The 13,508-nt window shown below is 37.7% G+C and overlaps 2 protein-coding genes across 2 annotated transcripts in view; both read left to right on the top strand.

Moving 5' to 3' along the window:
- The first annotated feature begins 3,971 nt into the window (after positions 1–3,971).
- On the top strand, positions 3,972–6,680 carry LOC146147962 (uncharacterized). The gene is made up of 5 exons (XM_083387971.1): positions 3,972–4,005; positions 4,818–4,952; positions 5,222–5,343; positions 5,999–6,131; positions 6,301–6,680. Exons 1-5 carry the CDS (start codon positions 3,972–3,974, stop codon positions 6,678–6,680), a joined length of 804 nt encoding a protein of 267 aa, XP_083244097.1.
- A 5,013-nt stretch (positions 6,681–11,693) lies between these two features.
- LOC146147961 (chondroitin sulfate synthase 1-like) overlaps positions 11,694–13,508 on the top strand; it is a 34,309-nt gene continuing 32,494 nt past the window's right edge. The window contains exon 1 of the mRNA XM_083387397.1: positions 11,694–13,170. Within this exon, the coding sequence (XP_083243523.1) occupies positions 12,424–13,170 (747 nt within the window). The 5' untranslated portion in view covers positions 11,694–12,423. The remainder of the gene's footprint in view (positions 13,171–13,508) is intronic.

Raw genomic sequence — 13,508 nt, 5'->3', positions numbered from 1 at the left:
AATAATGGCAAATTGTATAGTTTTTTACCAAATATGAAACTGCAGATAAAACCAATTAGACCAACGGCTTCGCCAACTGTTAAAACATACTTGCGTTGAGTAAGAGGTGTCCGAAACTAATTGTTTGGCAAACACACAAAATTTTACCTGACAAAATGGCTGTTTATTAGACTAATTGCTATTTGCTAAAATAAACATTATCTATTTTAAAGGTTCAAGTCGAGTGTGTTAAAATCTAAATCTAATATTTACGTTATTGTTTTACTGCAGAAATTGGCAAAGAGAAATTGTAAGTTATTTATGCTTCAAAAATGGCAAAAATGAGTTGAAAGAAGAGTGTTTAGTGGTTCTCAAACTGGGGTCCGCGGTCCTTTTGGGGTCCGCGAGACAATTTTCTGGGACCGCGAAGCACCTAACAAAAATCAACTAGACTAGGGTTGCCATACGTCCGGATTTCCCCGGACATGTCCGGAAGTTTAGTGTTCAAACTGTGTCTGGGGGGAAATGCCAAAATATGCTTAAATGTCCGGATTTTTTTTAAATTGTTTGTTGCGTTGCGGGTAATAATTTCATTGTTACGTCAAAAACGACAATACAGCGCTCTATTTGGGACACATGGACGATTGGAGCTGGACTAGTAGCTGAAGGCCTTATATCTTGGTCGATATTGCAAAATTTAGAACATGTCTGAAACGATAAGAGCGTATGTTCGCTGAAAAAAATTATAAAGCAGTAGAAAAATAGAGCAACAAGAAGTCTGTTGCGGACCAAATGAGAATACCAAGGAAATTGCCGTTTTGTTTAATGCTTAATGAGAACTTGCATTCGTGTATTGTACTACAACCAGGGGCGCCCGCAGAAAATTTTCCAGGGGGGAGGCAACCAGGGGCGTAACCAGAAAATCAAAAAGAGGGGTCCTGAATTTTCCCCTATTTTCCGTATGACGTTAATGAATAATGACGTCATAAAACAGTGACACTATAACGTCATAGAATGGTGATTGCAAGACGTGATAAAAAAATACTAATCAGAAACAGCCAAATACGTCCAGCAAAAGCGACCACGTGCGTCGTCGACAATCCTGTCAGGCGCCAGCTGCGAAATCACACTGTGCAATCGTTAACTTTAGGCAAAAAAACAAACCAAGGCCGTGAAATATGTGTGATTAATCGTAGTAGAATCACACAAAATTCGACTATCAGCAGCGCAGATTTCAAGCTCCATGAACGGAACGAGCGCTAAATTACAAGTTCACCACCTGCAATACTAAACGGAGATTGTTTTTTCCGGGTGTTATTATGCCGCGATTAGCGCAACATCTGTGCCGAGCTGTGTGCCAAGTCAGCTAAATTACAAGCTGCGGTTGAGGGGAAATAAGTTGTGTCCATTGCACACTTATAGCACGTGGTCTTAGAGTATGCTTAAAGAGCAAAATTTTGCGTTAATCATCATTACTTAAAAATGGAGACATTAAAACGTGCACGACAGTCACCATTGTACCTCCTTTTAAAAATCTGTTTCAGTTAAACAAATGGCGATGTTACACCAACATCGGATATTAGCACAGAGACCGAACAGCGAGGAACATACTCCGTATAACTCGACGTTTTCAGCGAGAAAAAAAGAAAGAAGGTTTGACTTAGCGTTGTCATTTGTCGAATACACACTTGCTAATCAGTCAACCTAAACCTAAAAAAATAACGAAAGAGAAAAACTATCCAGCGTTTACGGTCGACCAAACGAAAGACGAAAAACGGCGTTTTGCACTCGATTTTGGTTTCGCATTAAATTAAGACGCGTGACCCAATTACTTAAAAAGTACGCCGCTTCGAACAGTTTGTTAAACCATGACCAAAACGAACAAAAAACGATAATATCACTTACAAAAAGGGGGTAAGAACTCCCGCCCCCTGGATACGCCACTGGGGGCAATGGATAATGTACAATATTTTTAACCGTTATACGTAATATATATTACACTTATCAATAATACTAATAATCGCATTTTGAAATTCCAGGGGTGGCGGCAAGTGAAACGTGTTATTTTATGTTTATTTGTGTGTATTTTTAAGGGGACCGCGAGCAATGGAAAAAATTGCTAGGGAACCGTTGCGTATTTTTTTAGAAAAAGTTTGAGAACCACTGTCATAGATAAATGCTACATAACAAATTATTAAGAGTACAATATTTATAAATTTTAGCATGGTCCCTGTGCCCCCCCTGGCTACGCCTATGATAACATCTTAGTTTTGAAAACCATTGCAAAGCAGTAAAAGCTGGTTCAGGGTCAGCTAAGTTGACGAAATATTTTGCCACAACAGGAAGACGATACACGTTACTGCTGACGAGCCTCATGCTTTTCACACAGTTAAGCACCACAATAACTATTTATTCAATGAGTTGTACGTTATCTTTGCTGATGCTGTATAGCCATGGCCACCAACGAACTAAAATTTTAGCCAATTATACAATGGAAATGCAATTTTGTTGCCTTGCGCAAAATGTTTTTAGTATGTCTTAGTCCAGGGTTTCTGTGGTCCGCGGACCATTGGTTATCCGCGACAACTGTATAGGTGGTCCGCGTGGCGATATGACAAGAAATTAAAAAGTTGCACATATACGTTGTACAGCAGGGGTAGGCAACCAGCGGTCCGCGAATGTAATTTATCCGACCCGCAGCTTCTTTAACAAACTAGACACGAGTACATTTCTCATACTTTTTGACTATTTTAACTACGTAAGTGCGAAAAATTTTCGCGCTTTGCGTTAACTTTATACATCAGGTATATTTACGTTATGAGGCTGTCATTTGAGCTAGATTAGCGCTTCTTGCGCTGTGGAAGACTGACTGCCAAGTGCCTTCGCGTACAAACGGAAAACGTATTCAAAAATGTTGGACATACATTTTAATTCTTATTTGTAAAATGTCATAAAAATTTGCAAGAAATGCCGGTATACCCCCAAAAAAATATGAATAACGACGTGCGGACTCGAATTTTTAACCAAACAAACGCCTTTTTTCCGCTTTGCGTCAACACACTTTACTCTACTGCCTCCTTAAAAGTAACTAAAAGCGTTGTTCAGTGCAAAAACGTATCCGAAGCCCGCCTGATTTACAGTTGTTCTATTTTTTAATAACATAATTTTTCGTTAACATTTTTTGCGGCCCGTAGAGACCTTTCTGAGTTTGGTTTTAGCCCGCGACTAAAAAAATGTTGCCGACCCTTGTTGTACAGTATGTACGCTTTCAAAGATAATTAAACTGCCGCAGTTATTCACAACTTATTGATTTCGAAAGCTTTTGCTGTCAAGTGTCGTAAATCTTACGTGTTGCGCTTTGAATTTATGATTTAAGCAGAGGGAAGCAATCCCATCCGTCCCATTGATGTTCTCAGTTTTGTAAATATATAAAATTTGGATGTATTTATTTTTTGCTTTGTATTGCGCTCCGCGAAAAAACAGATTTACAAATAGTGGTCCGTGGTCCAAAAAAGTTTGGGAAACCCTGTCTTAGTCTGTTTTGTTAAAATCGGATTAGCCCAAATGCCGAAAGCTATTATTGCTTCCATTTTTGTGGAAAATAAGCACATTACCAAACAATTATTGTTTTATTGCTTCTTGTCCATTGCTCTTTATAAGATATAGCCTACACGTTTATTAAATGTGGTTGTTTCTCGACTCGCTCCTCCTTGAGTCTGTGTAGCTCAGTTGGTAGAGCGACGGTCCTGGTATGACAGGTCGTGAGTTCAAACCTCCCTGCAGTTTGTTTGTCTTTTAGCCTGCCTTGCTTGCATTATTGATCGACAGATTCGGTTAGTCTGCGATGGCTTTCGGTGTAGGCTATACATTTAGTTCTATTTTGATACAATTTAACTGGCAACAAACGGCCTCTTTAAGTTACATGTTTGGTAACGTTCACGCTACGACGTCTTTATATGACGTTATATATATATAAGTGATGACGAAAAATAATGGATTTTGTGACTGCTTGGAAGCGTCCCGATTGTAAGCCCAAAAATATGTTAACCCTACCTAACGGTAATATTTTGAACCAAAACCAAATATATCATCCTATAAAATATATTTACTGTTTACTTTTATTCCTTTGTTTGTTGCTTTCCACAAGCAATCTACACTGTTTTCTAGCATGAAAATATATGTCAAAATATATATAATATTTTATTTTTATTTTAGAAAAGCTTTTATTAAATTTTCCTTTTTTTTCAATAAATTTCAATTGGAGTTTACATGAACACTTAAAGAACCTACACGCAATAAATGATGTTTTTTTGGAAAAAAAACGAAGGCCTGATAATTGTATAATTGACAGCAACTTTACCAAAACGCTATAGGCTCTCGTTGTTTCCCTAGGCGTTGTAATAAATGCACCGTCTTGCCTGAGGAATGCAAGGATTCATTAACTAATTTTGCAAGCCTCGCGCGCTTTTTTTACGACTTGAAATTCCTATTCTGGGATGTAAGACGAACAGTCCGTTTCAGGTTTCACATTGAATACAGTGTGCTATACTGGAAGTTAAACGAACTGCTAATTTTCTTTTGTTTTCTTTGCCGAAATGGGCGCTTACGTTTATGCTTTTAGTGTTTTGTTTTTGTTAACGCTGACCACAACTGGAGTACAAGCTGATGGTAATGTTTTTGTAAAGTTTTATTATAATTTTTTAATTAATAGCGCCCCGCCAATTTTTTTTTGTACAATTATAAAGTTCTGCTAAGTTTTTGTATTTTACGCTGAATAGCGTTCTGTTATTGCCTACAACTGACATGTTTTTTTATTTTTCTAGTCTCTTTTTTTGTAGATCATGCAGAACCGCATTTGGTGGAGCAGCAGATGTGGTCTTGCAAGGATCAGTCGTACAAGATTGCGATGAAGCAGGTTTGCGACCGTACCTTTGACTGCTACGATCAATCTGACGAAAGTGTAGAAATGTGTGGTGAGTCCATGAATAGCCTTTATCGCATAACCTGTAAATACAATAATTGTCAGGAAGGCTTTTTAAGCCATGTGTGTTCTTGGCTTTATTCGTTTGTTGTAGCATTTATAAAGAAGGTCGGCAGCCTTCAAAAGCTTATAGTTTATGTAAGATTAGTTTAAGTAAAGTATTATAGCGCACATTGCCCGTAACTATTGAAGTTTGTGTGTCCATTTTATAGAGATACGTTAATTGTTAACATGAACTTTTCATCTCTTGTGTGCGTATAGGTGACGTAGTTTCGTGCGATTTTCGATGCAAGTACTCTGATCAATGTCTGGCTCACATTCAAGTTTGTAACTTTGTAGCGGAATGTGGCGCCGGTGATAAGTCGGACGAAGAAAATTGCCAGGTGTGAACAAAATCGACAACCTTGACCATAATTTCACAATGTTGACCATAATTTCATTTTCAAAGGTGCCTTGAGACACGGCGCTATCGGGCTAATCCAATTTCAGTAAAACGGGCTAAGACATAATTAGTTTCGCACACCTCATATTTAAACCAAGTTTGTTTCAACAGTAGGTGTAGCCGTGGCTCCAATTGGAGTTTATATGCAGTTCCATAGTTGGTAACACCTAAAAGGTGTTAAACATTGTCTGTTGTGACGTAACAATACATGGCATTGCACGCAAAACTTGCGTCCTGAAAATACAAAGCTATTTATCAAACAGAACAAAGGTAAACTAAATTTAGTAGTTACAATTATCGTTTTCAGTATCGTGAATGTATTGTCGATATACTTCATACAGTACGGTCAAATCCCGGACATTTAAACAGATTTGATTTAACACTGAATTCCCTGACATGTCCGGGAAATCCTCACATATGGCAACCCTAATTTAGGTGCAGGCCATATAATAAGTCTGTTGTATGTTTTATTTACGCTGTCGACGGTACAAATACTTTTTTCAACTTGCCGGTAAGTCAATCGCACTTATTTTTTATACGGTCCGTATGTTTACTTATCAATAACGAATTTACACTCTATGCATATTTTCTTCTAGCAACTTACTTCTCAATGTAAAAATGGGGAAACTCCTTGTACAGACGAGCCTTACATTTGCTACGGTATCAGCGATATCTGCGACGGTTACCCAATTTGCCGGGATGGTTCTGATGAGCAAGATTGTTCAAGAGGCAAGTGTAGAAGCGATAGTTACTTTCTTAAAACTCTAAAACACAACGTTTAATCAAAAGTAGTAATAAAAAAAACCTCCCTAAAGTAATGGCCAACAGAACATGTGTTTATAATTTGTATTACTTATAGTCTCTGGTACAGCTAGGTAATGCGTTTTATGTTTTACAGCGTTGCGAAGTTCAATCAGCGCCAATACCCAAGCAATCACCACTCCTTCCGTAGCAACGATTGTTAACAAAAATGACAAACCCAAATTGTCCAAAATATCGAAAAAACTGTCCAGGAAAGCGAAGAAAGCGGCAATAAAAAAATTCTGGCGTAAGGGCTGCCCGAAAAGCTGGAAAAAATGCGACCGAAAGTCCAAAAAGAAACTGTTGAAAGGCGGATTTAAGGACTGCATGAAAGACCCGAACTCGTTCGTGTGTGCGTGGAGGCCAGTCAAGAAGTACTCGCTTAGAAAATGTCGCAAGGTGTCGCGCAAGATCAAGTATCGCAAACACTGTCAAAACTTTACTGCACTGCATAAAAAGCAACGTAAATCCCATTAGGACTTCTTTCTGTATGTTTGAATTTTGTTTCACACACTTGATATCGCTTGTTACACATTAAAACACGTTAAAAGTCTATAGTTGTTGCCAGAAATCCCTAAAAGCAGTAGTGGTATTGGAAAACAGTTTTGAGCGTTATTTGGTAAACTTGGACCCAGTAAGAACAAATTAGAGTAACATTACAAATACAGATCGACGGGAGAACAGTAACTTGAAACGCATCAACGGAACATTCTAACCGCTTACACTATTCAACGTCAACCTTAAGAAATTTGGTTAATTTCTTCAGATAGTCCACGTATATAGTCATTAAAACTACAAATCGTATGAATGAAGAGGTAAAGGCCCTATCATAATAATACTTATGTCGTTTAATTGTTGGAACCTTCAAGTTTTCCAAGTATTTCAGGTTGATTATGAAATACATACTAATTTATAAATGAAAACGTTTGAGTAATACCCGGTTAGTTGAGCTATTTTTTAATAAAAAGGTAAAATTCAATACAACGAACTCTAGTAATAGGAATAAAATATCATAAATATTTAGTAATAGGAATAAAATATTCTAACTGACCGTCTAATATCATAAATATTTACCAAAGAGTTTTGTTCCCTGAGTTTTTCTGTACTGGTGACAACTTTTTACAGGGCTGTTATGTATGCCAGTTAAGGACAACACACGGCCGTTTAATCATTTTCCCAAACCGATTTTTTTTTCGAAAATTGAATATGAAATTAAATGGTTTTGATACCGTATGCCAAGTGATAATATCGGTACTAGTGCTATCCTATAGCCATAGGGTATAGTCCTCTACTAAATTATTACACAAATTTTAGCCATGATATTTTAGCGGTAAAAAAACAATAAATAGTGTAAGTTAACTATGCGGTAACTAAACGTCTTAACGCTAAATATTTAAAACCTATAGTTGTTATAGATCGGATTGCGTCCAAACTTTTGTCCAAAATATCGGATATCGCTGTCGGAATAAATCGGACATCCCTATATAAACAAAAACTACACGGATTTCAAATAGTCCGCCCGGATTCAAAATAGTCCGCACACTCTGTGTTAAAACACTGCTTATATTGTTGCATTCCATGATTTGAAAAACTTTTTTCTGAAGTCGTAAAGAGTGTCTAAACTTTACTCAAGTATTGTTTTATCAAATTGAAGTTCAAAAACCGAGGACACTGCCGAAAGGTCTGCGAAGGTCTTCCATAATGTTTTTTGAGAGAAAAAATAAGAATCACAAGCGGAGAAAAATAAGAATCACACCGGAATCTAAATTTAGTAGTTTTATCTTTTAAAGTTCGCGATTTACTATACACCTGTTTGCGCTGACTGTTGGACGAACGGACACATGGGTTTCGCCTCATGCCTTTGCTCCGTGATTGGTTTATAAATATTTTATTTTTTGTGATTATTTCTACAGTTTATAAGCGCGAAATAGTTTATGGGTTCTGGGTAACTGGGCCAGTCTAGTTAAGCTGAAGAGTAAATAAAGAACTGTTTCCGAATCCTTAACGAAGCTAAATTATGAATGAAAAGTCTTGGCAAAAGTTTCATAACAATGGCTAGCGAGTAACGACCACTGCGTATTTGGCAAAAGACAATCAAAGTTTAACAGGTCGTCGTCTAAGCCAGTGCACTTTAACCGATGTGCACGGTGCACCCTAAGGTGTATCAAAATATGTATGGGGTGCACCAGTACGAAAAGGTATATACAGGGGTACATCAAAAACTTTTAATGAACCATTAATATTTGGCTGTTTGATGACATGCAATAGTGCTCGCAAGCAGCCTGCAGCCCCAATCAAACTCTCACCGACAGTATATAAAACTTCGGCAGCTCAGCTCGGATTAATTGACATGATGATATTGATATGCATAATGATTTTTCATAACGTATTTTACCTCAGTTTACCTTTGAAGTAAACAGGGTTCATGAGTTCGTCATAACAATTTTAAGGGTTCACCAAACCAAAAAAAGGTTGAAGAGCACTGGTCTAAGCAATGCGCCGCGAGACCATGTCAGGTGTGGCGCAACGTTCCGGAGGTGTGTTACTTGCGTTTTCAAAATAACTTTTAAAATTCAGTCGAATAAACGCGATAAATGTTTACCTCATTAAGGCAGGTAATAATTTTATTGACTTTACATAATATTTAGAATTTTTTTAAAACCTAGTACACCAATGCCATCGTAAAAAAAGCAGCTTCGAAGGGCTAGATCTCAGCTATTAACACACATATGTGTGAATGTTTCATTTTTTAAAACCTATGCTACTTTCTACTTTTCCTAGTCTAGGTCACCTTTTGGTATGCAATTTTTTAGTTTATTAGAATAACCACAGTATGAGATAGAAATCGATTTATTTTAAACTACCGTTGTGCTGTTATTTTAAAACAACCACGAGACTATTGCTGCAGTAACTGGTAGCAGTTAGTTACTTCAACAATTTTTAAAAATTCGATGGTTGGCGGAAGCAAAAAGCGAAAGTAATTCCAAACCAGATACGTAGCCAGGGTATTTTGCCCCGGGGGTAAACTATACAATTGGCGCCCTCCCCTATGTTTAATCACATTTTATATTACATTAACACAATATACCAATATCATACTTTATACGGAAAAAACAATTGAAATTTTAATAGAAGATCGCATTTAAAGAAGAAGCAGTCGTATTTTGGCATTTGTAAGCCTTATTTTGGCGCCAGGGAAAATATGTACCCCACCGCACCCCTTATAGCTACACCTCTGTTCCAAACTAATGTGAACTGTCAACAAATTAAAACTGCAAAATTGTGTTGTGGTTGCTGTAGATTAGTTTGCTAAAAGTGTTGTACAGGTTGGGTGGAACTTGAAAGTTAAATGTGTGATTGCGCTGAGCGCTGTTAATTTGTTGGTTCTTGTATGCCTTTGGGTAGCTACTTGTGGTCCATGTAACAATCAGCATAATAAAAAATGGACGTTTAATAGTTTTAGCTTATTTAAAAACTAATTGTTCAATTTCAATGTTCGTGTTAGTTGTAAAGCAAACAAACAAAACCAAATATACTCTACGCAGCGAAAAATCAGGTTGAAGGCCTATCAATTGGTAGATAATATGATATTAAATTGGAGCCTACGTATCAAACCCACACCTACAAAGGTTTATGTCGCTTAATAGTAAAAAGAAACTTACGGTATTTTTTTCTTTATTGGACAATCAGTCATTTTGAACGTCAGCGGGGATTCTAGCTATGTCTAATTCTAGTGTTAAATATATTATTGTCATTTTGTGATTGTATAGTTAGTCTTTGCAGATGTTTCGAAAAATAAAAAGTAAAAAGGTGAAAAGGCAGGAATGTCAGATTTCATTTTTCAAATGCTACTCAAAGCCCTCTGTTCTCTTATTAGCTATTGCAAGGGGTACTATTTTCAGGTCTTGCTTAATAAATCCGACGGGCTTAATAAATCTTAGGAAGTCTGCAAAACCGCAAAATCACAAGATATAGGAATGTAATACGAAAAAATCGCTCCTTTTTCTCTTGTCTGCCTAGGGTATTTGCTTACACAATACGTGACTGATGATTACGTTTGTATATTTTTAGTCGGTATAACTATCTATTAGGAAAGGGGCGTAATACTCACAGCGCTCACTTTTTGCCTGGTTTAAGCGAAAATATTAATAAAATGTTTTGTTTAATAATTTTATTCAATATATTTGTAATGTAAGGTATGCGCAGCACAGCTCGCAAACTCTCGGATCAAGCACTGTTTGGGGGAGCGCTGTTGGTCTACCGCATTTTTCTCTTTCTCTCGCTACTCACATGTTGAGAAAAAGGCTCACTACAAATCGATAATGGCCATTTGTGCGTAGCGGCGTAGCTGTCTCCTAAGCTAGAAGGCCGGTCAGCTCAGCTGGTTGTGTCCAGTTTGGTTGTAAGTTTTTATCGTTGAATTAGATTAACTTTGAAGCGGTTGTTTAAAATCTCCGCCGCTATTGCCAATTTTTAGATTATTGTAAGACGCATGAATACCGTGCAATTGTTACGTGTAGGTCTAATTCCTAGTCAACTGCGCTACAAACAATCGGACAGTCCTATTGAAAGTTATTGGTGTTTATAAGTGACGTACCGCTGGTGATAAACGTTTTCCAACATTGGAAGTACAGTTATAGCCTTTGTGTACAATCTTGTTGTATCTATATGATGTATAAATTACAAGCTTGGCATGCTTTTAAACAGGGTATGGTTGCAGCAGGTGCAGTGACAGATCATGACTGTATATGGGATACAACAACCTACATAGTGTTACTTTGACTAGGGAGAGGTTTCTGGTAATGAATTAGTAAGTTTAAGAAATGCTTCACATATCTTTTGTTTGGTCGTTATAATATAGTTTGTGCATGCAAATTAACATTTGATTCCTTTGTATTTTGTATAAGAAAATTAGGAGGTTTTGTCCATAAGGTTATTTGTTTTTAGTGTAACTTGAATACTTATATGTTTTAAAAATGTATAAGACAAACAGGAATTTGTGCGTTCAAAGTACAACCACTATTTTGTACATATACATAAAAAAATGGTAAAATGATAACCTTGATCCTCTCTATTGAAGGGTTTTACTATGTATCTAATAGTAAGGTATTTTGTCAACATATTATGGCATGCTGATGTTATTTTAAAGCAGCTTACTGTTTAAAATTGGGTTAGTATTATTTTTTCTAACAATCATTTATTTTGATGTTATTTAGAGTATCATAAAATAGTTGTGAGAAGCCAATATTCTAAGCTGGTGAAAAAAAAGCGTGTAGTGTGATTGTTAAATTAAGTTATTAGGGCACTACACCATAATAAAATAAATCCAGTCTTCTTCCTGTATTGCCAATAGTATTTATAATTAATGAAAAAAAATGCTTCCACCAAGTTGTTTAACAAGAACAATATTAGATTTGTTCTCTTTTATGGTAAATCTTATTGAAATTTGTTTTATAACATTAGCATCAACATAAAGATGACCTGAGCTGTATTATTGTTTGTGCTCCGATAGATCATAAAGAGCCGAAAAAGCCATTTCTAAGGTTTTAGAATCCTTTACATGGAAAGTTCTTGAAAGCCACTCAAGATGACTTGTTCTGCCTCAGTAATAAGCACCTAATCCTTGAGAGTACCACACACACTCTATTGTTGAGTGGAACATCTTAGTGCTTCAATGGAGCTTTTTATGTCTTCAAGACTCTGTTGTTTTTGTTAAACTACTCGAAGGCCTACATGTGACCGGAGGTTCATTATTTTTTAGATAACCTTAAAAAATGTGTTTGTTCAACCATCATATGAGATTTTGGCCATGTTTTGCTATGCAACCTTTATTATAGGCATAAATTTTTAGAAATAAGCATTATGGACAATATTTAGCTTTGCATTCATCCTTGTAAAATGATAAACTGTTTACATTTAATAGTGCCAAGTAGCTTGAGGATTTTAATACTGTTTTGTTTTACTCAATTCAAACCCATTAATGATGAATTGTCAATAAAACACGTTTTATATAGTTACAAGACATTTACTTGTTTCGCCAGCTCCACAGCCGCGTTTAAGTACAACAAGCAGCCGCTGTGTGATAAATACCTGTTACTGTGACACAACGACCTCTTCCTGGCCGAAAGCGGACAAGGAAAGGTGTGGAGGGCTTGATGCCTACTGGAGAGAGACGACCAGCACAGGCCGCCTACAGTGCTTAGCAAGCGCACTTCTTAGCATGCTCAATCCGTCCAGTTACAATGTGGCTCCGGGCAATGTTTCGAGCCGCGAAAATCACGGCCAGCCGCTTTGGCAAGGCACGTCCGACGAAAATTTCAAGGCCGGCGAACCCGTTTTGCCGTCGACAGGAGCGCAGCTGGACTCGCACGGAAACGTCGCGGAATTACTGCTGCCGGTCAGACCTAATTTCGACGTGTCGATACGCGTAACCAACGATTGCGGGCTAAACGCGCCGCGCCCAGTAAAATTATCGGAGAAATCGCCTCAACACCTTGACACCGCCGAGGCCCAAAAGTCGAACTACGGTTTTTCCAGCACCACCGCCGCCGCGCTTCAGCGAGCTTTCGACTTGGCGCCTTGTGGGTCGCGCGCGTTCGAAAACTTCCGGACTAGCGCTGGGCGGAGCAATTGCCCGAAACCCGACCAAAAGTGCGTTTTGAACTGGATGGGCAAGATTTACCGCCGCCAGCGCCAGATCGTGATTCCCTTTATCTGGGGTATCCTGGTGGGGATAACTATTACGGCCGTCCTGTTTCAGCAGCATGTACTTTTCCGCAGCGCGATGCCCTGGCCCACCGAAGGCGCCAAGTCGCTGCTCGCCAAGGATTTTTCCCAAAACAATAGCAAGCACGACGTGGATGCAATTAACACTTTAGAGCCGTCCACTGCACTTTCAGTGCGTGCGGTTCACCAGCACTTAGACCACAGAGAATTTCCCGAGAAAAGCAGCTTTTCTTCTGCCGAGGTACTTAACCAATGGTAGTTTAATCACCCGTGACTGTGCTAATCCTTTCATTTGTTTATTGATCTTTTTGCTTGCTAAGCTTTTGGTAGCCAGCATGCGACTGTGCTTGCATTTCGTAAAAGGCATATTGTACACGTACGACAAGGCTTATGTTAACGGAAGAAAGTGTTGTTTCGGAAAATAATATTAATGTTCGGTGACTGATTATTGACTTTTTGTGAATTTGTGCATGTATATTGGGTTCTAGTATTATTTATTATTTTGAAGGTTTGACAAAAAATTTATTAGCTTTAAAATACGTCATGGACAAAAAACAATTTACCAATTCTTTATTGTTT

This window comes from Ascidiella aspersa, chromosome 4 (assembly GCF_963924565.1).
Source record: "Ascidiella aspersa chromosome 4, kaAscAspe10.2, whole genome shotgun sequence".
NCBI lineage: Eukaryota > Metazoa > Chordata > Ascidiacea > Phlebobranchia > Ascidiidae > Ascidiella > Ascidiella aspersa.
Note: the sequence above shows the minus strand (reverse complement) of the source record. Positions and strands in the feature narration are given on the sequence as shown.

Bases quoted from the DNA above. Each gene is read 5' to 3' on its own strand.
- LOC146147962 (XM_083387971.1), top strand. From the start codon at position 3,972: ATGGATTTTGTGACTGCTTGGAAGCGTCCCGATT. The intron at 4,953-5,221 runs GTGAGTCCATGA...GTGTGCGTATAG, and splicing joins CGAAAGTGTAGAAATGTGTG to GTGACGTAGTTTCGTGCGAT. The intron at 5,344-5,998 runs GTGTGAACAAAA...ATTTTCTTCTAG, and splicing joins CGGACGAAGAAAATTGCCAG to CAACTTACTTCTCAATGTAA.